Here is a 23,680-nt window from a genome sequence, read left to right on the forward strand (position 1 = left end):
TAAAGGTATTAAAAACAAGAAATAAAAAGATCATTAATAAAAAAATCTATTTTTTATTTAAATAATCTCAAATTATAATATTATTCATAATTTCGATTTTTTCCAAAGCCATTATATATAATAATTACTTATATATGTACAGTTGTATAAGAGTATATATATTACCCAAGTCTAATTTAATATTAATAATGTCAATTCTACATCCATTAATGATTAAGAATTTCATCCACAGAAATTCTCTAATTAGGATTAAAATAAACCATTTTAGTAAAAATATCGATAAAAGATTCAGTTAAGCACTCACTTCTTCCTTGTATAAGTCTTCTGATATTTTTCCAATATATTTAATTTTAAGAAGCAAATATTCCATATGAAGTTGTATTATGCATAAACGGCAAATTCTTTGTGCAAATTGCAAAAAGGAGAACTCCAGCTGCAAAAAGGTCAGCATGTATGGGAAGATAAGGTTTTCTCATGTAAACTTCAGGTAAAATATATCCAGGAGTTCCGATGTTGAATTCTCTGATTTCTTAATTTTGGCTTCCATATTCTAAACTTAGACCAAAATCTCCTAAAACAACATCCAAATTTTCGTCCAAAAAAATATTTTCAGGTTTAATATCAAGATGGGCAATTCTATTTTCATGTAAATAGTTAATTGCAGCAATTATTTGTTTGATTATTTTCTTTATTAAGTTATTATTCAAAGGATAGTTTTCATTTATAAAATCTAAAAGACAACCATTTTCATAATACTTAGTTATTATAACTTTTATACCTTTAAAATCAAAATTTTAAGTCGAACAGACTATATGTTAACAAAAAGGCATACTTTAAACTAACTTTAAAAATTAAGTTTCTCTTTTATAGGATGAATTTGATTATATAGTATCTTTAAAAACTTTTATTGCATATTATTTTTTATTTAAAGTAAATTCTCCTAAATATACATTTGCAAATGAACCTTCACCAAGTTTTTTTTTCAAGATATAATTTTTCATATTTAAAACATCATCTTCAAAAAAATGATTTAAATTTCCTAAGCTTTTTTATTCACAAATTTAATTTTTAATTGTCAACATTTTATTTTAATACTAAGTTTAGATTTTTTAATTTAGTTTTTTTTCTTTTAATTAATGATTTTTATTAATAAAAATAAAGACGATAGGTAAATATTGTTATTTTTATTTATTTATTTTAATTATTGTATTTTTTATTTTTTTAAATTTATATTGAAAATAATAATATTTTTTATTCTGATAAAATAGATTTTATTAAATATATAAGAATTATTATATTCAAAAATATTTTATTTTCTAAAAAATATATTAAATTAAGCATGTTCTTTTTTAATTAGATATAATACGCATTTTATAAAGTTAATAAAGAGAATAAATCAAAATATTATATAAATGTAAATGTTTTTTTTAAATATATAATTAAAATAAGAGTCTATTATAAAAATTACAAATTTTAATATATGTTTAAAATTATAATAATAAAAATCTATATATAATTTTTATATTTAATAAAATTTTTTTTAAGAAAATACAATATAAAATATAAACTCATTAAATATTAAAAGAAAATTCATACTAAATATTTTTAATAAATATATTAAATGTATTATAATGTTTATTTTTAAAATAAATTTGTTAATTTTTTTTTTTAATTTAATCTAAAATATAAAAAACAAATTAGAGTAATGAAATAATAAAAAAATATTAATTAATTAATGTAAATCAATAATCTCCAACATTAATTTTTTCTTTTTACTTTGTACTTTTCTTTTATATTTTAAGTTTTTATTTAAATTATTTTTACTATTATTTTTTTATAAAAGATTTAGCCTTTTCAACTAAATTTTATTCATCAATTTATATATTTTTCAAATCTTTCTAAAGATCAGCATTATTTTTGAAATTCTTTTTTTTCTTTTCTTTTTTTTACTTTTTTTCTTCTTCATCATCTGAAAAAAGTTCTTAATTTTATTCTTATAAATTCTATATATCATTTGGTGAAATATCTGATAAATTGCTTAAAGAATTTAAATCATAATCTACTTTTTGATTCACATCATTTTAATTTTAGACTTTTTTATTTTTGTCTTATTTATTATATTTACTATATAAATCTTTTATATCATTAGTATGTTCTTATTTATTATTTTCGTCATAAACGATTTCTTCTTAATCTTCTTCGTTTTCTTACTGATTATTATCACTAGATTCTTATCTAATTTCATTCTAATTTTCTTCATCTTCACTTTAATTATCAAATTCATCATCATCATCACCTTCACTATCACTTTCTCTTAAGTCAATGTCAAAGTCATCGATATTTTTTATTTCTTTTTTAACAAATCCAGATGCCTTAACTTAAATATCAAGATCATTAATCCTATTTATTTTACTAAAATCCAAAGTATATTAAGATTAATAATAAAATCTCCTTTCGAAAAATACATGAATACATTCAACATCTCTATTAAAGTAAAATTCTGCATTTTTATGCTTTGTACTTACCATTTAAGGAAAATCTATCATTACTATTTCTTCATTTTATTTAATCATTAGATTAAATTCGTTGAAATCTGAATGAATTAAACCACACTTTTTATTTTAATATTAATAAAAAAAAATTATTTGTAATTTACTTCTGCTAATCTTTTAATTTAATCCATACATTATTCAAATACTTTTTAAGGTTCATTTAATTATGCTACATTTTGTAAATTACAACCTTCTACTAAACTCATTACTATTCCATGTCTATTTTAATCGATAGGAACTGGTGTTGGGAATTTGTTCTTTTTATATATTTTTAAATCAAAAAAAAATACAGTTTTCTTTTATTACTTTGTAAAGTAGATCCATAAACGAAAATTCTTTTATTGCAGAAAGCCTTGAAAGATAAAGCCAACTATAACTAGTTCTGTGTTAAATGTAATCTCTGTTCTTTTTTATTGTTTTAAATGATGTTCTTCCTAATCTTGTAAATTTCAAAATTACAAAATCTCCATTTTCATTTGTGCATTTATAAATATCAGATTCTTTTCCACAACCTACTTTCCCAATAACATCTTTAATATGTCCTCTTCTCATAAATACCTATATGATAAAAACAAAATATTTTAAATAATATATGTATATATTACTTATAAAGCTAAATAATCGTATCCAAGATATGTTAATTTATAACCGTCATCTATTAATTAATTTATTAAAAAAAAAAAATATTACTAAATTTTTTTACATTGCTTGTTTTAATGGAATACCAATTTGTTTTTTAATACCGATTTTATAACTTTACTCGTGCATCCACGCTTTAAGTGAGATATTCTTTCAATTAAATTAAGTGGCACAAACTAATCAATATATATATATATATATATATATGATTTTTGATATTATAGAATTAAAAACCTCGTGATTTCTCATACCTATTTCAATTGCTGTTAAAATACGAAACTCATCTTTAGACATATATTATAAATACTTTTTAATTTCATTTATTTAATTAAGTTAATTTATATTTTTTTTATACTGATGGGTCTAATTTCATGTTTTCTTTAGTTTACTTCTATTTATTTTTATTATTATTTTAATTTTGTATAAATTATTTAGTTTTTAATTTTGTATTATTTTATAAAAAACATAAATATATTTATATTATTTTAAATTTATAAATATTTATTTAAAACAAACATTAATAAAATAGCCGAATAAATTAAAAACATTAATATTAATAGAATAATAATTTATTTTATTAAAACAACCATAAATATATTATAAAAAAAATTCATTAATGTCTATTTTTTAAACTTAATCAAAAAATACAATAATTGAATATTAAAACCCACTTTTAATAGAAAAATAAAAATTAGTAAGTGAATTTAATAGATAATATATATAAAGTAATGGATATAATACAATAAATTATCCAGACCGTTCCTTTTATATAGGCTAAATATCTTAAAATAATATAAGGGAGGGAAAAGGAATACATACGTAAAATCATATTTTATATAAAAAATTATATATTTAACAAAAATAATAAATAATTTATTAGATATTCTAATTAAGACTTATATTTAGGAGATTGGAAAAACGACCAATAAAATGGAAATGGGGTTTATATATTTTGTAATGGCGAAAGATATGAAGGATAAGTTTTAAATGGAAGGAAGAATGGTCGTGGAACGTATGTAAAATATATAAAAGCAATATTAAACTTATAAAAAAAAAAATCCTAACTTAAAAAATATAAATTTAGTTATTATTATGCTAATGGAAACATTTACTAAGGAAACTGGCATAATGATTTGAAAGAAGGTTATGGTGTATATAATTATAGTATTATAGGAGAAAAATATGAAGGTGAATGGAAAAAAGGGGAAAGAGATGGAAAAGGTATTTATTATTATTCATAAGGTAATAAATACGAAGGAGGGTAATTATTTTAATAAAATAAATTAAAAAAATTATTAAAAAAAAGATGGAAAAAAGGTAAAAAATTTGGTTTTGGGATTATTAATTATATAGACGGAAGCAAATTCGAAGGAAACTTTTCAGATGATTTAGCGAATGGAAAAGGAATAATGCATTATCCTGATAATAAAAAATATGATGGTGAGGTATAAAAATATTTTTTTTAATAAAAATAATATTTTATCATTATATAAAAATTTAGTGGGTAAATGGATGTAGACATGGCATAGGAATTTTATATCTCTAAGATGGTGGAAAATATGAAGGAAATTGGAAAAACGATTAATAAGATGGAATAGGTTTATTTTTGATGGGAAATGGAGATAGATATTAAGGCGAATTTAATGATGGTTAAAGACACGGAAAAGGAATTTGCTATTATAAAAATGGAGATAGATACGAAGGATAATGGGAGTTTGATCAAATAAATGGATTTGGCACTTTTAACATGGTCAATGGAGATAAATATTAAGGTAAATGGTTAAATGGGGAAAAACATGGATAAGGTTTATATGAATTCTAAAATAAAGATTTTTATAATGGATTATGGGTTAATGGCGAAAGAAATGGATAAGGTTTTTATTAATGGAATAATGGATAAACTTATAATGGAGAATGGAAAGATGATTAAATTAATGGATATGGAAAAATTACTTAAGCTGATGGAAATTGTATTTAAGGCTATTTTAAAGACAACGTGGCACCTGTTTGAATGACTATTTTTTCTGCTAAAAATTCTAATATTTTTATGATAATTTAATAACTATTATTTTATTTATTATTTTTAGTTTCGATGACTTTTGTTTTGTTTTTTTTATTACTTTTAACTTTTATTTACTAATTTTATTTAATTATTTATTATTAAAATTTTATTATTACAATCATTTGTTTATTTCAAAAATAAAAAAATACCTTTAAAACCATTATTAATTAACTAATATAATTTCGGAATATTAAAATATTAAAAAAATCTAGTGGTTTAATAAAAAATGGGAAACTGTACAACAAAAAATTAAAACATTAGCGATTAAAGTAAATTATTTTTTAATATGTTCAAAAAAAAGATTATAAATATAATTTAAATTTATATTATATTTATTTTTATTTTTTAAAATTAAATATCAAGAACTATCTATTAAAAATATTTAATTTTTATTTGTAATTGGAAAAGGTGGTTTTGGTAAAGTAATAATAAAAATATAACTAAAATAAAACTTAAATCAATATTAAATATATATAAATAAAAAAAATACTTGTGAAACAGGTATGGAAGATTGAAATGAAAAAAAATAGAAGAGAATATGCATTAAAAGAGATGAGTAAAGCAAAGTAAAAAAAAAATATATTGATAAATAATTAAAATTAAAATTAGAATTATTTCAAAAAAAAGTATAAATTCAATAATGAATGAACGCCTATTATTATCAACACTTAATCATCCGTATATAAAAAAAAATATTAACTTGAAAAAAAAAATGAAAATTTTTATTTAAACTATTTTAATTTACTTTAAAAACAAATAGATTTATAATAAATATGATGTTTGCATTTTAAGATAAATCAAATTTATATTTAGTAATGGATTTATTAGAAGGCGGTGATTTACGTTATCATTTATGTCGTTATCGTTAATTTAACGAATAATAAACAAGTAAAAAAGAAGAAATAAAAAACTAAAAATAATAAAAAATTAGAATTTATAGCAGCTTGTATAATAATAGGATTAGAGTATTTACATTCAAATGTGATATTACATCGAGATATAAAACCAGAAAATATATTATTTGATTTAAAGGGTTATATAAGGATAACAGATTTTGGAATAGCAAGATAATGGAAGCCTGAAAATTAATAGGATACAAGTGGAACTCCTGGTTATATGGGTATTTTAAAATATTAAATTATATATAAACATAATTAAATTTAACAAAAAGCTCCCGAAGTTATGTGTAGATAAAATCATGGAATTTCAGCAGACTACTTTGCTTTAGGAGTAATAGTTTACGAAACTATGCTTGGAAAAAGGCCATATATAGGAAAAACAAGATAAGAAATAAGAGATTAAATTTTAGCAAAATAAGTGTAGATAAAACATGATGAGATGCCTGAAGGATGGAGTTTAGAAGCCGCGGATTTTGTTAACAGAGTATTTTTTTATTAACAAATTTATTATTTTCATTTATGTTAAGCTTATTTAAAGGAAATCAATTAATAGATTAGGCTCTAAAGGTCCTTAAGAAGTAAAAAACCACATTTGGTTTAAAGACTATCCTTGGGAAAAACATTTTAATAAAGAAATAGTAGCGCCATTTATTCCTCCAGTAAACATTAAAACTTAAATATTAATTTTTTATAATGTTTTATTATTTATTCTGTAATTTAAAAGACAATTTAAAAAAGAAAAAAAATACGAAAAAAAAAAAATAATAATGGTTTTTTTTTTTTAAAAAAAATATATTTTTTTAAAAAAAATACAAATTAATTAAAATAATTTATAAAAATATAATATTTTATTTATAAAAATTAAAAATAGAATTAAGAGAATAATTTTTATATATATGAAGATAGAAATAATACTGATAATAATTAAATAATATAAAACTAGATACTTTTAAGAAGAAACTCAATTTAAAGTTTTTATATTTTTTTAAATATGTTTTTTTTAATAAAATTTTTATTTTATTATTCGTAGATTTATTTGATGGATATACTTATGATAATACAAATAGTAAAGAATAATATACATGTTTATAATAATAAAATTTAAGTATTAATTATAATAATTAAATTCACTTTAGCTAAAATTAAGGATTAGTGTTAAACTCTGTTTAAAATTCAAAATAATGAGTAATTAATAATATTATATTTTTTTAATAAAATATAATATTACAAATAAATAAAAAAAAATATATTATAAAATGATATAATGTGTATAAATATATAAATATTATTATTATAAACTTAATCTAAAATTATATTTTTTTATAATATTTTCTTTTTTTTAATAATAATATAAACTAAATATTTTTCATAAATTTTTATTGTCTTTATTATCTTCTTCTTTATATTAGTAATTATTATTTTCAAATAAATAATCTTTATTTTATAAACTATGAATTAATTATTCTTAAGATTATAGATTCGATTATTTATCTACTTATTCATATAATTGATTTTTACTCTATTGTAATTTTAATTAGTATTATGCTTATTAGAGCATAAAAATGTTATAATCTTAATTTTTGTTAGTTTAATTTTAAATTTATTATTTAACTGTGGTTGAATTTAATAACATGTTATTAATACATGATTATAAACTTGATTAAACAATATATTATTAATCCTATAGATAATTCTATTTAAAACTAATTTAATCAGTAATCGATTATTATTATTATTATTAATATTATTATTAATTATTAATATAAAATTTTTATTTTATTATTATTATATTTATTATTTTATTATTATAATTAATATGAATTTAATATATGATTTATGATAATAAAATATTATTATTATTATTAATAAAATAATAAAATATCCTTTTAAATATCTTTATAATGATATAAAAATTATTATTATAAAAAGTATATTCAAGAAATGGAATAAAAATTCATCTTTTAAATAAAAAAAATAATTATTAACTTATTAATTTTATAAGTTATTAATATTCAATTAAAAAATATTATTTTTATTATTATTATTATATTATATTAAATTATCATTTTTATTATCAATTTTATTATATTCATTTTTATTATCAATTTTATTACTTTTTTTTTATTATTATTATTATTATTATTATTATTATTATTATTATTATTATTATTACTATCTTTATTATTATCTTTTTCATTATCTTTATTATAATCTTTATTATTATCTTTATTATTATCTTTATTATTATCATTATTTTAGTTACTAGTTCTTCTATTTTATTTTTCTATATTATTTATTTATTATATATATTTTGTTGTGCTTTTACAATTTTCAATATTTTAATTATTTTTTTGAAATATTTTTTATAAATTCAATTTTTTATTAAATAATGGCATATAATTTATTAGAATTTCTTTTTCATCTAAAATATTTATATTAGAAACCATTGATATTTTTTATATATATTCTTAAAATAATATATTTTTTTAGTATCCATTCTTTATATTTAATTATTCTTTTTCATTATTTTGAACTGCTTCGCTTTATTTTTTTTCAATTTCAATAAAAATAATAATTTATTTTTAATGTTTTGTATATTTTTATAATTATTCTTTTTCTTATTCTAATTATTATCCTGTACTTAACATTAATTTAAAATGACTATTTTAATAACCACTTAATTATGGATGATTTTACAAAATAAATGTTTTTAACTTTGTTAAATTCCATATAACAGGAACTTAGATTTCCATATCTTAGATATTATTATTTATGCTTCTAATAATAATTTTTATAGTCATTTTTTTTTTTTTATATATTTTTTTTTTCCTCTTTTTTATCTCAAAATAAAAATATCAAAATTAATTATAAATACAAATAATTATTTATATTATATTATATAAAAATTATATAATTTAAAATAAAACGAGTAACGAATAATTATTGTAATAAATTTCATAGGAAACATAAAAACCTAATCTTGATATACTAGATTAATCGTTTCCTTTACTTTCTACTAAATCTCGATTCGAAGGTGAAGTTTTTACACAAGGGTCTACGGATCCAATAGATAACTCCAAAAATATAAACCAAAATAATATATAAGAAATATAAGTAAAAGAAAGTGCCATACATGATAATAAACTTAAAAATGAGAGTATACCGAAAATCGAGAGCATATAACAAAGGCAATCTCCGATTGTATAAAAATATAAACTGCTATTTAAAGCAGAAGAGGAGAATAAATAAATAGACAAGTCAGTTAACAATAATAGATAAAAAAGTATTGAAAAAGGGAATACAATATTAAGTTTATAAAATAAGAATTTACGTAAATAATTAGAAGAAGAGAAATTAAAAACAATTGAAAAAAATTTACTAATAGAAAATTTAGGATTAAAAACAGAAAAAGAAAAAGAATAATTTGAAAAAATAATAGAGTTTATTTTATCTTTTGAATTTCCAAATAATTGGAAAAAGGAGTTAATGCCTGATTCTATTTGTTATTATAATTTAGAAGATTAGTTTTCTACATAGATTCATCCTTTTTTAAAATATTAAAATATATTCTGTTTATAAGAATAAAATTAATTATAAATATTCAGTTAATCGAAATATACTAAAGAAGATATTCAGAAATTATAAAATTAAAAAAGCAAAAACAAAATTCTTTAATTCATATAACTTTATTAAGAAAGTTTAAGTAATAATTCAAAAAAAGAAATTTCTTCGAGCAAAAACACAAATTCTCAGCCAAAAAATATATACAAATTAGGTCATAACTAAAGCATTATAAGTTAAAATTCTCTAAAGAATACTAATTCCTAAAAAACTATAAATTCTTAAAATGACACGAATTAAAATTTAAGTAATTCTAACTTAAAAATGTCTAAAGATAAATTACCTCCTGAAGATAATATTAATAATCTTGCGAAAATTACAAAAAATAATAATAGTATTAATAATAATAATATTAGTATTATTAATAATGATGTTAATTTTTAATCAAAAAAGATAGTAGTACCTAATAATAATGATTTCCTTTTGTACGAATAAGGTTCTTAAGGAAAATTAAGGTTCAAATAATTATTAAAATAATTAGAAATATAAAAAATGGAAATTTAATCAAATGACTATAATAATAAGAAAGACATTTAGTTATTAATATAAGAACACGAAATTAATTAATCAACAAAATATTACATAGAAAAATACTAAAAATATTCCTTAGAAAGACTTCATAATAAAATGTGCCAATAATAAAATTATTTAAGGGCAAACCCAGAAGAAATAGCAAAATAAATAATCGAATTAAACGTTATTTAAAATCCAAATTTATATTTTTAGCCAGAATTTGTATTTGTATGAAATTGCCTTATTTCTGGAGAGAGTTTTATGATCAGAAAACTCAATAAAAAATCTACTAGAATTAACTTTCAAATAGTCTTTTGTTAAATCATCCTGCTACTTTTTATATTAGAATTATTATATAATAAATCATGTAAGATTCTAAATTATTATTATAATTACCTTAATATATTTTAGATGGGTAAAATATGAATTTTTTAGATATTTTAAATAGAAAATATTCTATTGATATGCAATAAAAAGTATATCAAATTCTAAAATGCTATGATAAGCATGAAGATATTCGAAATTCGTTTATTAAATAAAATCTATAAAGATATAATTAACAAGATGATATTTAAACACGAAAAAGCTTAATAAATAATAAGGATATGGATGATAATATTGTAGTGTTTTCATAAATACAAAATGAAAGTTTTTATTAAAATAAATAAAAGCATAAAAAAAAAAATTCTAACCTAAATGATAATCATATATTTGTTTTATGCAATGAATTTAATATTAAACTTCCAGAAGAAGCTCATTTGATTTCTATTTTAGTGGAATTTTTGCAACAACAAGAAAAATAAGAAAATAAAAATTCTGATTAATAATGGAGATTTAGAATTACAGATAAAGGAGAAGTGTATTGGTTTAATTAGGCAAAGTAGAAAGCTTAATCTAACTATCCTTTATATGAATAATTAAAAAATATATTAGAATTATATAAAAAATGTATAGAGAAAGAAATAAAAAAAAGAGTTTTGGATAAAGAATATATAAATTTGTTAGATTTTTTCTAAATATCAGAGAGTGATTCAGAAGAAAATAAAGAAATTATAAAATATATTTAAAAAGAATCAAAAGAATTTGTAAAAGAATATTTAACGTAAATTTAAGAAGAGAAAAAAAGAAAAAAAAAAGAAGAAGATGCTTTCTATAGTTTAAAATATATTAATTAATATCTAAAAAAAGATGAATTATTTCATAATGATGAGTTCTTAAAAAATAATATTTTGTTTAAATGGCCTTTTAAATTTGAAAAAAAAAACAATGAGAAAAATAAAAAAGAATTAAATGATGTTAAAAGTGTAAAAACAAAATAAAAGTTTAAAATTCACAAAGATAGTAAACAATAAAGTTTTATTAATCAAAATACTACTTCTGTTTAATTTATTGATGAGGATTTAAATAAATAAAATAATTTCAATATAAATTTTAATTTCGATAGTAGCTCCTTCTCAAGTAATGATGAGGAAAATTAAGCACTTATTGATTATAAAGTTGTTAATAATAATATTTTAAATAAAATAAGTAGAAAAGAAAGTATACAAGAATAATTAAAGTAAGTAAAGTTTACTGAAAAAACAAAAAATTTGGAAGAAAATAATAAAAAAGACATTTTATTTATTAAATCATAAAGTCTTCATAAAATAATAGAAAATTCTTAAAAAAAAGATACAAATATATATAATAAAGAAATTCAAGATAAAGTAAATATATAATTTAATTTTTAATTTAGAAAAAAAAAAAGGATTATATAGAAAATGAAAAAGAAGATTTAATAAATAATTTAAATTTAGAAAATAAAAAAGAAGATTTAATAAATAAAGATAATATAGAAAATAAAAAAGAAGATTTAATAAATAATTTAAATATATAAAACAAAAAAGAAGATTCAATAAATAAAGAAAATTTAGTAAACAAAAAAGAAGATTCAATAAACAAAGAAAATTTAGAAAATAAAAAAGAAAATTCAATAAACAAAGAAAATTTAGAAAATAAAAAAGAAGATTAAATAAATAAAGAAAATAAAAAAGAAGATTAAATAAATAAAGAAAATTTAGAAAAAAATGTAGTCTTTGAAAAAATATAAAACTTATCAAATCAAATATAAGAAACGGAATAAAAGTAGACTTTAAAAAAAAATAATATGAAGATATTGAAATCAGTTTTTTAATTATTTAATTTTTATTTGTAAACTAAAAATAATCATAAACAATAAAAAAAGTAAAAAGAATTATTAGAATAATAAAATTAGGAGCAAATAAATTAAATCTAAAATTAAGCTTAAAATGTTTAAATACTTTGCAAAAAAAATAAGTATTATAAAAATAGATTAACGATAAACTAATGTAAATAAGTAATAATAATTATTTTATTAAAATTCTTTTACATTAATTTTAAAGTAAAAGTATTGATAAAAAAATAATCCTGTTTAAGAAAAGGTTCCTGTTTAAGAAAAGGTTAAATTTATCTTTAAAAAGACTTCTAAAAATACTAATAATAATATTAAATAAGAATAAAATGAAAATATTACTAAATTTAATAAATAATATAATTTTAATAATAATTTATCTTAATTTCCAAATGTTTCTTTTTAAAAAAACTAAATATTTTCAATATTATCACCAGAAAATATAAATAATTAAGAATGTTATTTTTAATATATATTTATATGAACTTATTTATTATATTCATTTTATAGAATTGAATTCACCTAAAAATTTTATTCAAAATAATTAAGATGGTTTAAATAATTCTTAAGTCTAAGAATAATAAGTTACTTAAATAAAATAAAAAATATAAGATAAACTTTTAATTGAAATTTAGAAACCAGGTACAGAATAAAAGTTAAATAAAAGCAATGTAATTTAATATTTTATTTATAAAAGCAAAACACATATTTTCTTATAAAAAAAAATAGTAAATACTATCTAAAATAATATTAAAAGAAATTCCTAAAGTACAAAGTGAAATTCCTAAAGTACAAAAATAATTAAGTTAAAAATAGCGTTTTTAAGTATAATAAGACCTGATAATAATAGAAGAATCCTCATAATCATCAAATGACGAAGAACAAAGCTAAAAAAAAAGTAAACGTTAAAAACAATCAATAACAATAGATTAATTAATTTAAATGTAATCTAAAAAATAAGATGAAGAATTAGAAAATCATAATTTCTAAAAACATGAAAATTTTGAAAAAAAAAAAATTGAAAAAGACAAATCTTTTAAATTTTACGAAAATAAAACAATGAGAAATTTAAATGATTAAATTTAATAAGACTTTACTCTATTAAAAAACAAAGAATATCTGTAAAAAAAGCTGAATTAATAATACCAAAAAGCAAATTTAAGTAATACTTTTTGCCTCAAAGAAAAATAACATAATTTATATCTGAAATAATAATATTACCATACTACAAACAATAATTTAAAAAGAAAAAATGAAATTCTAAAAAAACAATAAAACCTTTATTAAACAACTGCTTTTTTTCCTACTTTTTCACCTCTAAAATGTCATTAAATATCTCCTTTAAAAATTTAAAATTTAAAATAAAATAAATCATTATCTCCCTAATTTGGCGTAAAATAAGAAAAACTTCCATTAATATTTTCTTAAAAAATATAAAGCCCGAAAAAATTGAAAGTTATAAAAATTAATAAATACGAAGATAATATTACCCATTATAAATTAAATTAAACACTTTCTCATTTATTAAAAAAATATCCTCATTTTAAATTATTTTATAATAATAAAAATTAATATAATCATAATAATATACATTATTTTAATCAGCAAGCTTAAATTCATTTAGAGTCTTTAAAATAAAAATTTCTTAAAAAAAAGCTGGATTTTATCATTTTCGAATTTATAATTTAAAACCTTGACCTTACTGAAAAAATCAAAAAAACTATATATGATTCTGAGATTTTAAAGATTAATTTTTATAGACATTTTCGAAAATAATTTAAATTAATTCGTGAATTTTTAGTTAATTTACCATAATTAGTAGATAATATTTAATAAATAATAACCAATTAAGAGCTTGAAATTTCAATTTTTAAATAAATATATCCTTTACTTATTCAAAAATTCTTATTTTTATTAAATTCAATGAAGAAGACGAATATAATTTCACCTTTAATTAATGAGAAAGAATTTCCACAAGAAAACATTATTTACGAAACACTTACAGATTCGGAAGAAGAAGATATAAATCCTTTTGTATAATAGTTTAACTTATTGAACTCAAAAATATTAAATAATATACTTTTAAATGATAAAAAGTAGAAAAGAAAACTTTAAAAAAGACTTTAAAAGTTGAACTCTAGTAAATCACGTTAAGATAGTATAATTAGTTAAAAAAATAATTTAATTTAACAATTTAATTCTTCTTCTTCATCTTCATCTGCTTCAAGATCATCCAATAAAAAAATAGATAATAAAATAAATAATAATTTTATAACTTTTGATAAAGATTATGAATAGTTTCGAATAAAAATTATAATATAGACATATTAATAATCTAAATTTATGTTTTTGTTTGAAAAATTATTAATTAATTAAGAAAAACAAGAATAATTATCATCTAGTAATGTTTTATGGAAAGTAACAAAAAATAAAAATTAAAAAAAAATTAAATAAAAGGCATTAAATTTAGAAATAGGAAATGCGAATATATTATAAAGAAATTCAGTAAAAAAATATGAAATATTTCTAGATTTTGCTTTAAATATTGATTATTTTCATAAAATGATTAAAAGACTAAATATAAATATAAATTTGGAAGGAGATTTATTATGGATAGCATATTTATATTGTTGTTTTTTATTAAAATATAGTCCTAATTAAAATCAGGAATTTATTTTAGCTGTTCTAAATTCTTCTAAATAAAATAAATATGATTAATATTTCCAATTATTAATTGAAATAAATCGAATTAAAAGATAATTTGTTATTTCTGATATGAATTCTAAATAAAATTACGAATATTTAAACTAATTAGCTTGGTTTAAGTTTTATTATGATGATGATATATTTTATTATAATCCAGTTCTTTAATTAAAAAAAAATAAATTAAATGTTAATACTATTCTTATATATGAATAATTTTTAGCAATTGAAAAATATAAATTTATTGAAATTATTGAATTTTTAATGAATTTTCTTTAAAATTGATAAGTTGTGTATATTATTAATTAATAAGAAACATATTCATCCATAATTTTTAAAAATTTTCGGTTGAAACAAAGATTTTAATATATTTATATATTATTTTAACAAATTACTAATATGTATTTTATTCTTTATTCAAAATAAAAAAATTAGGCGGTTGTAAAGTATATAAAAAATTTTTATTTGCTATTTCATAAAGTAAAAAAAAAAAGATTAACAATTAAAATTGATAAAATTATAAAAAAGTTGTAAAATAAAAATAATTAAAAAAATGCAATCAATAATTTTTATATTTAAAATAACTTTTTTCATTTCTATTTATTTGTATTAAAATTAAAAAATATTAAATATATTATATTTCTCTTACATTAATAATTCAAAAACAAACATATTGATAATTTGATTATTTTATTAAATTATTATAATAATTTTATCACGATTATTTTTTTTATTTATTCATAAACATTTCAATATTATTTTATTTATGTTTTAGTAAAAATTATTGAATTTTATTTTATTTATTGAAAGAAAAAAAGAAATATATACATTATGTTATTAAAAATTATTATTTATTAGTAAAATAGTATATAATTTAAATAATTTGTTACTTTTAAAAAATTATTATAATATGATTTGAATAAATAATATTCTTTTGATAGAAAGTTAATTTAAATTCTATTAATTATTTTATATTAATAATATTATTAAGATTAAATGAATTAGCCAATTATTAATAAATTTAAAGCCATTAATAAAATAAAAGTCATGATAATTTATTTCAAAATAAAATTATTAAAATTTTATTATAGTAATACATATTAAATAATATATCCAATTTGACTGCTAAATATAAATAAATTTAAAACAATTCATATATATAAATAATAGTTAAAAATAAATATTTAAAATAATTAGTTCTAAGTAATAGCAAAAGAAAAAAAAAATATTAAAAATAAATAAAAATAATAAAAATTATATGAAATAATTGAAAATCCATTTTAATTTATTTCTTAAATAAAAATATAAGTTGTTAAAATATTAATTAAAATCTTAAATTAAACTAAAATCATTCTCTTAAAAATTAAATTGACTAATAAATTTTTGTGGAATTGAAGTTAAAAATATATTAAAAAGCTTCAATAAATATTTATGAATTTTATTGATAAAAAAGGAGCTCACCAACCTTTATTTCGCTTGAAAGAATGTTTTATAAAGACATTTTATTTAATTTAGTTTTAGTAAAATTGTAATAATAAAAAATTAATCATATTGTTTTTTAAGATTTTCTAAAATAATTATATTTAAAATTTAATTAAAGTAAAATAAAAAATATTAAAGAATTTATTTATATATTTTAAATTAATTATAAAAAAAAGAAACCTTAATAAATATATAACAAAACAAAACTAAAAAAACAAACCAAAAAAACAAACCAAAAAAATAAAAAAAAAAAAAACAAAACAAAACAAAACAAAACAAAACAAAAAACAAAAAACAAAAAACAAAATAAAACAAAACAAAACAAAACAAAAATATTAAAATATCATAATAAATAATTCTAAATTTATTTTATAAAAATAACAAAAATTAATAATTATAAAAGTTAAAAAAAGTTTAAATAAATTAAAATATTAATAATTAATTAAATATTAAATATTATATTTAGAATGTATAAGTATAAAAAAAATATTCAACTTGTAATATTTAAAAAATAAATTAAAATAAAATGATTTATACAAATATTTTAAATATTATATAAATAACTTCAATATTTATATATAAATAATTATTAAAAATTTAGAATAAAAAGAAAATTTATAAATAAAAATATTTTAATATAATAATATCCAATTTTATTAAATACAAGTTATATATAATGTTTTCTTAAATTAAACAATATAAATAATAATAAAATAAATAAAAAAAAGACATAAAAAATATATGATATTAATAAATATAAAATATTTATTTATAAATAAATAAAAATAAATTTATATAAATAAATATATATATTTATTAATATATATATATATATGTAAATATTTTTTATATTTTTAATTTAATATAATATATATTTAAATAATATTATATATCTAATAAATATTTATTTATTTTATAGTATTTTATTTTATTTTAAATAAAAAAATTAAATATTATTATAATAAATCATTATTTATATTTAATATATTTTGGTTTTTAAATAAAAAATTTATAAACAATCTTTTATTTTTTTAAATATTTAATATTATTCTTCTTTTGCATTTTATTTATTTGTTTATATATATATTAAAAAATTTTTTTTATTTAATTAAAAATAAATTTATCATAAAAAATTATAAAATATTTGATTAATAAATTATAATTTTATTAAACAAAAAAATATTGATATAGCAAATTTAAATATTTAATATTATCATAAACATGTAAATATAAAAAACATAATTCCAGTATTTTTTTATTTTACTTTAAAAAATTGACAAAAATACTTCTAAAATAAAATTACAATTATATATATTAAAAAAGCCATATAAATGCACTCATTAGTTTTCTTCTTCTTTGAATTCTTTTCCTTAAGCTGCAAAGTTTGCTTCGTCTTATTTAGCTCTGTTAATGGCTTATTAGTTAGCATCGTTGAAGACTCTAATCCAAGCTTAAGATCCTTTTTTTAAGGCTCTGGCTTATTTTCTTTTTTATTTAAGAGTTTATGTTCTTTTGGCTCTGTTGGCTTCGTTAGCTTTTCTGGCTTTTCCTTGCTGATTTTAGCAGCAGGGTTTAATCTGAAAAGAGAGTTTTTATTTTTAAGAGGATTTTTCTTTCTTTAATGATGTTCAGTTTCTTTAGCTTATCTAACAACAGTTTAAATTTCATTAGAGTTAATAATTCTTGCAATATCAGCATTAGCAAGGACAGGTCTTTATAATTAATAACCTTATTTAACTTAAGAAGTGTAAGAGTAAGTACCGAAAAGCTAATTAAGTTTAACAAAAGCAGATTTAGTCCAAATAACGAATCTACCAACGTGCCCACCAGGGGCTAATTAGAGTAAGTTAAGTCTGTTTACATTGCATACATCAACACCTTTTAAAAAAATTAATAAATAAAAAATAAATAAATAAAATACCAGGAATGTTTCTCAAAGCTCTAGTAGGTGTAGCATTTTCGTTTTCCATAAATAACTAAAGGACCTCTTCTAAGTTTATGTCTTCTGTTTCTAAGTTTACCTTAACCAGCTCTTATGGCTTTGGTTTCAATAACTTTAAGAACATCATCGTAAGCTCCAACTCTTTTAAGAAAGCGACAGCTTGTTTGGTTTTTTCGAAATTTTCCAAAGCATCATCAAATACATAAGGTAATTCTTAAATGTTAGATACTCTGTGACCTCTTGCCAATACTAAAGGGACTAAAGCTGAAGCAGCTAAAGCAGAAGCAACAGCGTGTCTTTTTTAGTTTACATTAACTCTTCTGTGGATTCTTCTGAAAGTCTTCAAAGGAGCAAACATTCTACCTTTTCTACATTAGTTACCGAATGCACCCTATCCTGATCTGTTTGTTCCTGATCCTCCTACTCTGGGAATACGAGCTACTGCACGACCTGTTCCCCATGATTCAGCAGAATGTCCCATACCAGCAGTTCCTTTTTTAGAGATCTTTACTCCGTGAACTTAACGACGATTCTTGTTCAAATCAGTGTGTACTCTTTGCACTATATCAACTCTAATTGGTGCGGTAAAAACAACTGGAAGGGCTACTGATCCTACTTATTTTTTGGTTTCGTTAGCGTCGTAGACGTGTACTTATGGTCTGGATGTCATATTTTTTTTATAATTTTTTTCTTTTTTTAGTTTTTTTTCCTTTGTATTTTTTATTTATTTATTATTATTAATATATTTTTTTTTTCTTTGAAATTTTATTTTTTTAGTTTTTATATTTTTTTATACTCTTTTTATATGTATATATTTTAATGTTTTCATATTATTTTGTTTATCGTTTAAAATTAAAATTAATTTTTTATACTAATTTATTAATTAAAATATGTATATATTTAAAACTTTTGATAAAAGAAAAAAAGAAAAAAAACTTAAAAGTTTTTGTTTATAACTTAATAAATCATTTTATAATTAAATATATAAATTAAAAAATTTTTTAAAATTGATATTATTAGCAAGTCAAAAAAAATAAAAATTAAACTCTAAGAAGAAATAAATAAAATATAAATTCTTTAAATAATAAATAAAATAAGGAAATGAATATTATAATTCTAGGATATTTATTTAAAGATACATTTTCTGAAAATATTATCATTGTAAATTTGTTGATTTTTATAAAATTAATTTAATTTATTTCTGTATAAATCTTTTTTTTTAAATAAATAAAACATATAAAAAAAGGACAAATGTAATAAAAATTAAATAAATACAAAAATAATAAATATCATAAGAGAATAATAAAAAGCATTTATAATAATTAAAAATCAAAATTAATATTATTTAAAAAAATATATTTAAAAAAAAAAAACATAATAAATTAATATCAAAAAATATGAAATAAGAATAAATTAATTATTAAAATAAAAAATAAAAAAAAAAATAAAAAAATATTAAAATCTAAAAAATAAAAAAATAATAAAAAAAAAATAATGAATCAAAACACTTCTGAATAGTAACAATAATAAGTCGAAACTCAATAAAATCTTTAAGACTAAGCCTAAGTCGAATAATAAAATAAAGAAAAACCTGAAGAATAGATTGTAAACAATTAAGAATCTAATTACAGCAAAAAAGTTAAATACTTTAAACACTAATATAGATATTGTAAAAACTATGATTCCTTAAATGAAATAGTTGAAATATTCCCTCACTTATCTTCCCTTCAATAACCTTTAGATATAAATACAATAAATAATGCAATATGCTTAGTTATGCGTTCTAATAACGATGATGACATCCACAAAGTAAAAACTATTTTTTTTTTTAATAAAATTTACAAAAAGGCAATTAAATATGGAATATGGACATCTGTACCCCAAAACAATGTTAAATTAAACGAAATTTATAAAACATCTTAAAATAATAGTTAAGATGTTTTCTTATTCTTTTCAGTAGTAAAAAGTGGATAGTTCGTTGGTGTTGCAAAACTAAAATCAGGTTTTATAGATGAAACATTTTCTTATTGGTGGCAGCCATTAAAAGTATTTTTTTTTTAAAAATAAAAAAATGAAAATTAATTATACTTAAATATAAAATAGTTCAAAGGACATTTTAAACTTGAATGGGTATTCGTGAAAGATGTGAAACAAAAAAATTTTGAAGACTTAAAGAATATGTATAAAAAAATATTTAAAAAATTAAATTTTATATTTTTATTTTTTTTTTTAAAAAAAAAAAGGTGTGAATTACCAGTTTCTAGAAGTAAAGATTGTACAGAAGTGGATTTCTAATAAACTGGAAAAAGAATGTTATAAATATTTTAAGAAAGTGATTAAAAACAAAGCATATTTTAAGAATTCACCTTTATGGATGAAAGAGAAAAAATGTTGCGCTAAATGAGATAATATAATAGTTTTAACAATAATAATTTTTATAATTAACGAGGATAAGATCAAGTTATTAATTAATTTATAATGTAACCTTAGTTTAATTTAATTAATACTGAATATTTCTAATAATTCTAAAAGGAATGCTTGTAAAATATATACCCTCCTACTAATGTATTCCCTTAATAAAATAATAACTATCATAATAATAATAATAATGGATTTAAGAAATTTTATAACAATGTTAATGGACCTAACAAAGGAAATTATTAAAAATAAAAAAAATTTGTTAAAAATCACAATTATAATAATGGTGAATAAAATTAATAATAAAAATAATGAGAAAAAAATATATATAAAAAAATTTATCTATATATTTATATAAAATTATAAATATATATATTATTGTATTTTTTTTTTTTAATTAATTTTTTTTTTTACATTTATTCAAAAATTAAAATTAAATATTTTATATTTAAAAATTTAAATAAAAATAAATAATATTTTTATTTTAATAATATAATAATCATTTTTAATTTTAGATATTAAATTTTTAATAAAGAAATTTAAGCCATTTACTTTATTTTAAATTTTTGGCTTCTTCCCATAATTAAGAAATCAAAAGAGAATCATCAGATTAAATAGAATCATAATATCTATTTTTGAACTGGCTTGAAATATCATAAAATGTAGCTTTTTTCTCCAAATCATTATCTAAATCTTAATTATTATCTTCAAACTATATATTGCTAGTATCTAAAATAGAATGTTGCATTTCAATAGCGTTTTATTTATCTAAAAGAAGTGTAATGACATTAGTTAAATAAAGATATAATTTTTAACAATCATTAACTTTTTTAGATACTTTTTACATTTTTTAAATTACATTTTTAATAGTTAACTAATCCTAAGTTTTAAGAACTTATCCTAAATCATAAATAGTTTCACAAAGTATATTTTTGGTTTAAGAATAACTTTATTAATTAAGACTTTGATTTAAATTTTAAATTATTTTTGCAATTTTAGAATCCAAGCAGTTAACAAGAAGCACAGACTAATCTAAATTCATAAAAGTATCATCCTGATTAACATAAGATATATTATTATTTTTTTCATTCTAGCACTCTTATACATGTCCAAAGAAAAATTCTCCTTTGAAAAATTAATCACAAGTACTACAATAATATTGACATTAAGAACTTATTTAAAAATCTTACTCTTATTTATTTTAATTTTGTTGATTCTACTACTATTCATTATTTTAAGCAAAAGAGTTTTAATTTTCATTATTAACAATATGATTTTATACAATATTGTTTAAACTTAAATTCGAAGAATTTCCACCACTTTTATTCAAAACGGAATTATTTTTAAATTCGTCATCGAATTTTGTCAAAAACTACTCAACTAAATTCATCATCACATTTACTTCTTTTTCTTTTCCTGTGTTTCCTCTCAAAAAAGAAGTACCTCCGACTATTGCGCTTACATTGTGGCTTTTAGAAAGAATCGAAATATCATTTTGTGATACATCTTAGAATCTATTAACTAAATCTTTATATTCTTAAGCTAAAACTCCAGCATCAAGTTTTATTTTTTCTTTAAATGCTCCTTTGTTTTTAACATTACTACTTTTCATTTCTGTTTAATAATTATTTAAAAGCTTGTAAACCTAATCTTATAAAACACTAACTTCTGTATGTAATTAGTTAGTTCTTTATTCATATTCATCTTACTTAAGTCCATCTTCATCATCACTTTCGAAAACATCATCATTTTTATTATTTAATTAGTTAAGGATATTATTATTTTTTTTCTATATACTTTAATTTTCCATCTGCCCTCCTGCAGCAAAAGTCAATCTATGTCCAATTGATTGAATTAAATCAGTATTATTAATTACAGCTAAACTTGGGTCAAACAAATTATTTTATAATAAGTTTCCAAAATCGTTTCCTTAATTGTAACTTTTGGATATATTCATTGAATTGTCAATATTATCTAATAAGTTTTGTTAGTAATTCTCGGGTAATGCTACACCTTTTGGGGTAGCATTTTATACTGAATATCTGTTTATTATTTAATCTATATCTTTTTTTGGTTAAGCAATTTAATTTGGGTTAAATGAATATAATGCTTATGATCTTCTTTCTGATTCTGACATTTTAATTTTTATTTTGATATTATTTTTAATTATTGAACGTTTTATATAATTTATTTTATTTGGATTGTTTTCGTTTTTTTATTACGATATTAAATTATAAATATATTTAAAATTAATCAAGTTATTTTTTATTTTTCAGATAATTTATTTAATTTTATAAAAAATTGCATATTTTTTTTGTTTTTTTTATTTTAATATATTATATCTTTCTTCTGTTTTGATTATGTTTAAAAAAAATAATAAAAAAATTATAATTAAAATCTATAAATTTATTAAAAGTTAATTATATTTTAATTAAATAATTCTTTATATTTATTATACTATATTAAAAGTATTTTTATTTATAAAAATATTTAATATATGTTTTACATTCTAAATTTTAAAATATATATAATTATTTACTTAATTGTATATTGAGTATATTGTATTAAAAAATAAGACTTTATAAATTATATCAATATAACTAATTATATAAAAAAATAAATTAATTTTATATATTATTTTTTCATATTTAATTTTTG

General features: G+C 17.5%; 6 protein-coding genes across 6 annotated transcripts, besides 35 other annotated features; 3 read left to right on the plus strand and 3 right to left on the minus strand. All coding sequences in view use genetic code 6, as the record gives it.

The window, feature by feature from the left end:
* Window positions 1-191: 191 nt before the first annotated feature.
* On the minus strand, window positions 192-3,485 carry IMG5_201040 (Rio2 kinase, putative; the record flags this gene model as incomplete). The annotated part of the gene is made up of 6 exons (XM_004023998.1): window positions 192-778; window positions 2,126-2,612; window positions 2,657-2,809; window positions 2,859-3,110; window positions 3,158-3,367; window positions 3,426-3,485. 6 exons carry the CDS (start codon window positions 3,483-3,485, stop codon window positions 192-194), a joined length of 1,749 nt encoding a protein of 582 aa, XP_004024047.1.
* Window positions 1,924-1,954: a microsatellite.
* A 307-nt stretch (window positions 3,486-3,792) lies between the features above and the next one.
* IMG5_201050 (MORN repeat protein) lies at window positions 3,793-5,329 on the plus strand. The gene is made up of 5 exons (XM_004023999.1): window positions 3,793-4,010; window positions 4,072-4,203; window positions 4,276-4,452; window positions 4,498-4,636; window positions 4,693-5,329. The coding sequence occupies exons 1-5, from the start codon at window positions 3,808-3,810 to the stop codon at window positions 5,200-5,202; spliced, it is 1,161 nt and encodes a 386-aa protein (XP_004024048.1). The 5' UTR covers window positions 3,793-3,807; the 3' UTR covers window positions 5,203-5,329.
* Window positions 5,330-5,479: 150 nt separating this feature from the next.
* Window positions 5,480-7,773, plus strand: IMG5_201060 (protein kinase domain protein; the record flags this gene model as incomplete). Its single annotated transcript, XM_004024000.1, has 12 exons — window positions 5,480-5,522; window positions 5,617-5,675; window positions 5,755-5,819; window positions 5,863-5,931; window positions 6,014-6,141; window positions 6,185-6,373; window positions 6,425-6,636; window positions 6,680-6,811; window positions 7,024-7,123; window positions 7,183-7,218; window positions 7,289-7,337; window positions 7,740-7,773. 12 exons carry the CDS (start codon window positions 5,480-5,482, stop codon window positions 7,771-7,773), a joined length of 1,116 nt encoding a protein of 371 aa, XP_004024049.1.
* Window positions 7,774-7,874: 101 nt separating this feature from the next.
* Window positions 7,875-7,966: a microsatellite.
* Window positions 7,923-7,962: a microsatellite.
* A 210-nt stretch (window positions 7,967-8,176) lies between the features above and the next one.
* Window positions 8,177-8,400: a microsatellite.
* Window positions 8,177-8,407: a microsatellite.
* Window positions 8,408-8,940: 533 nt separating this feature from the next.
* Window positions 8,941-8,980: a microsatellite.
* Window positions 8,981-10,097: 1,117 nt separating this feature from the next.
* Window positions 10,098-10,128: a microsatellite.
* Window positions 10,098-10,142: a microsatellite.
* A 1,898-nt stretch (window positions 10,143-12,040) lies between these two features.
* Window positions 12,041-12,312: a microsatellite.
* Window positions 12,045-12,306: a microsatellite.
* Window positions 12,169-12,343: a microsatellite.
* Window positions 12,237-12,332: a microsatellite.
* Window positions 12,276-12,342: a microsatellite.
* Window positions 12,344-12,711: 368 nt separating the features above from the next.
* Window positions 12,712-12,748: a microsatellite.
* A 485-nt stretch (window positions 12,749-13,233) lies between these two features.
* Window positions 13,234-13,273: a microsatellite.
* A 1,439-nt stretch (window positions 13,274-14,712) lies between these two features.
* Window positions 14,713-14,745: a microsatellite.
* Window positions 14,746-16,397: 1,652 nt separating this feature from the next.
* Window positions 16,398-16,435: a microsatellite.
* Window positions 16,402-16,435: a microsatellite.
* Window positions 16,436-16,856: 421 nt separating this feature from the next.
* Window positions 16,857-16,994: a microsatellite.
* Window positions 16,857-16,995: a microsatellite.
* Window positions 16,860-16,994: a microsatellite.
* Window positions 16,860-16,995: a microsatellite.
* Window positions 16,897-16,995: a microsatellite.
* Window positions 16,899-16,997: a microsatellite.
* A 257-nt stretch (window positions 16,998-17,254) lies between these two features.
* Window positions 17,255-17,290: a microsatellite.
* A 106-nt stretch (window positions 17,291-17,396) lies between these two features.
* Window positions 17,397-17,470: a microsatellite.
* Window positions 17,434-17,474: a microsatellite.
* A 368-nt stretch (window positions 17,475-17,842) lies between these two features.
* IMG5_201070 (hypothetical protein) lies at window positions 17,843-19,330 on the minus strand. The gene is made up of 2 exons (XM_004024001.1): window positions 18,584-19,330; window positions 17,843-18,540 (listed from the first exon to the last, which is right to left on the minus strand). Exons 1-2 carry the CDS (start codon window positions 19,272-19,274, stop codon window positions 17,876-17,878), a joined length of 1,356 nt encoding a protein of 451 aa, XP_004024050.1. The 5' UTR covers window positions 19,275-19,330; the 3' UTR covers window positions 17,843-17,875.
* Window positions 18,547-18,580: a microsatellite.
* Window positions 19,331-19,941: 611 nt separating the features above from the next.
* Window positions 19,942-19,972: a microsatellite.
* Window positions 19,973-20,022: 50 nt separating this feature from the next.
* Window positions 20,023-20,093: a microsatellite.
* Window positions 20,026-20,100: a microsatellite.
* Window positions 20,027-20,099: a microsatellite.
* Window positions 20,029-20,096: a microsatellite.
* Window positions 20,041-21,337, plus strand: IMG5_201080 (YTH YT521-B-like family protein, putative; the record flags this gene model as incomplete). The annotated part of the gene is made up of 4 exons (XM_004024002.1): window positions 20,041-20,413; window positions 20,453-20,650; window positions 20,708-20,784; window positions 20,848-21,337. Exons 1-4 carry the CDS (start codon window positions 20,099-20,101, stop codon window positions 21,335-21,337), a joined length of 1,080 nt encoding a protein of 359 aa, XP_004024051.1. The 5' UTR covers window positions 20,041-20,098.
* Window positions 21,338-21,487: 150 nt separating this feature from the next.
* Window positions 21,488-21,536: a microsatellite.
* Window positions 21,488-21,546: a microsatellite.
* A 615-nt stretch (window positions 21,547-22,161) lies between these two features.
* Window positions 22,162-23,159, minus strand: IMG5_201090 (hypothetical protein; the record flags this gene model as incomplete). Its single annotated transcript, XM_004024003.1, has 2 exons — window positions 22,162-22,194; window positions 22,305-23,159. 2 exons carry the CDS (start codon window positions 23,157-23,159, stop codon window positions 22,162-22,164), a joined length of 888 nt encoding a protein of 295 aa, XP_004024052.1.
* Between the last annotated feature and the right edge of the window lie 521 nt (window positions 23,160-23,680).

Source organism: Ichthyophthirius multifiliis (genome assembly GCF_000220395.1).
Source record: "Ichthyophthirius multifiliis unplaced genomic scaffold scaff_1120509251425, whole genome shotgun sequence".
Taxonomy (NCBI): Eukaryota; Ciliophora; class Oligohymenophorea; order Hymenostomatida; genus Ichthyophthirius; species Ichthyophthirius multifiliis.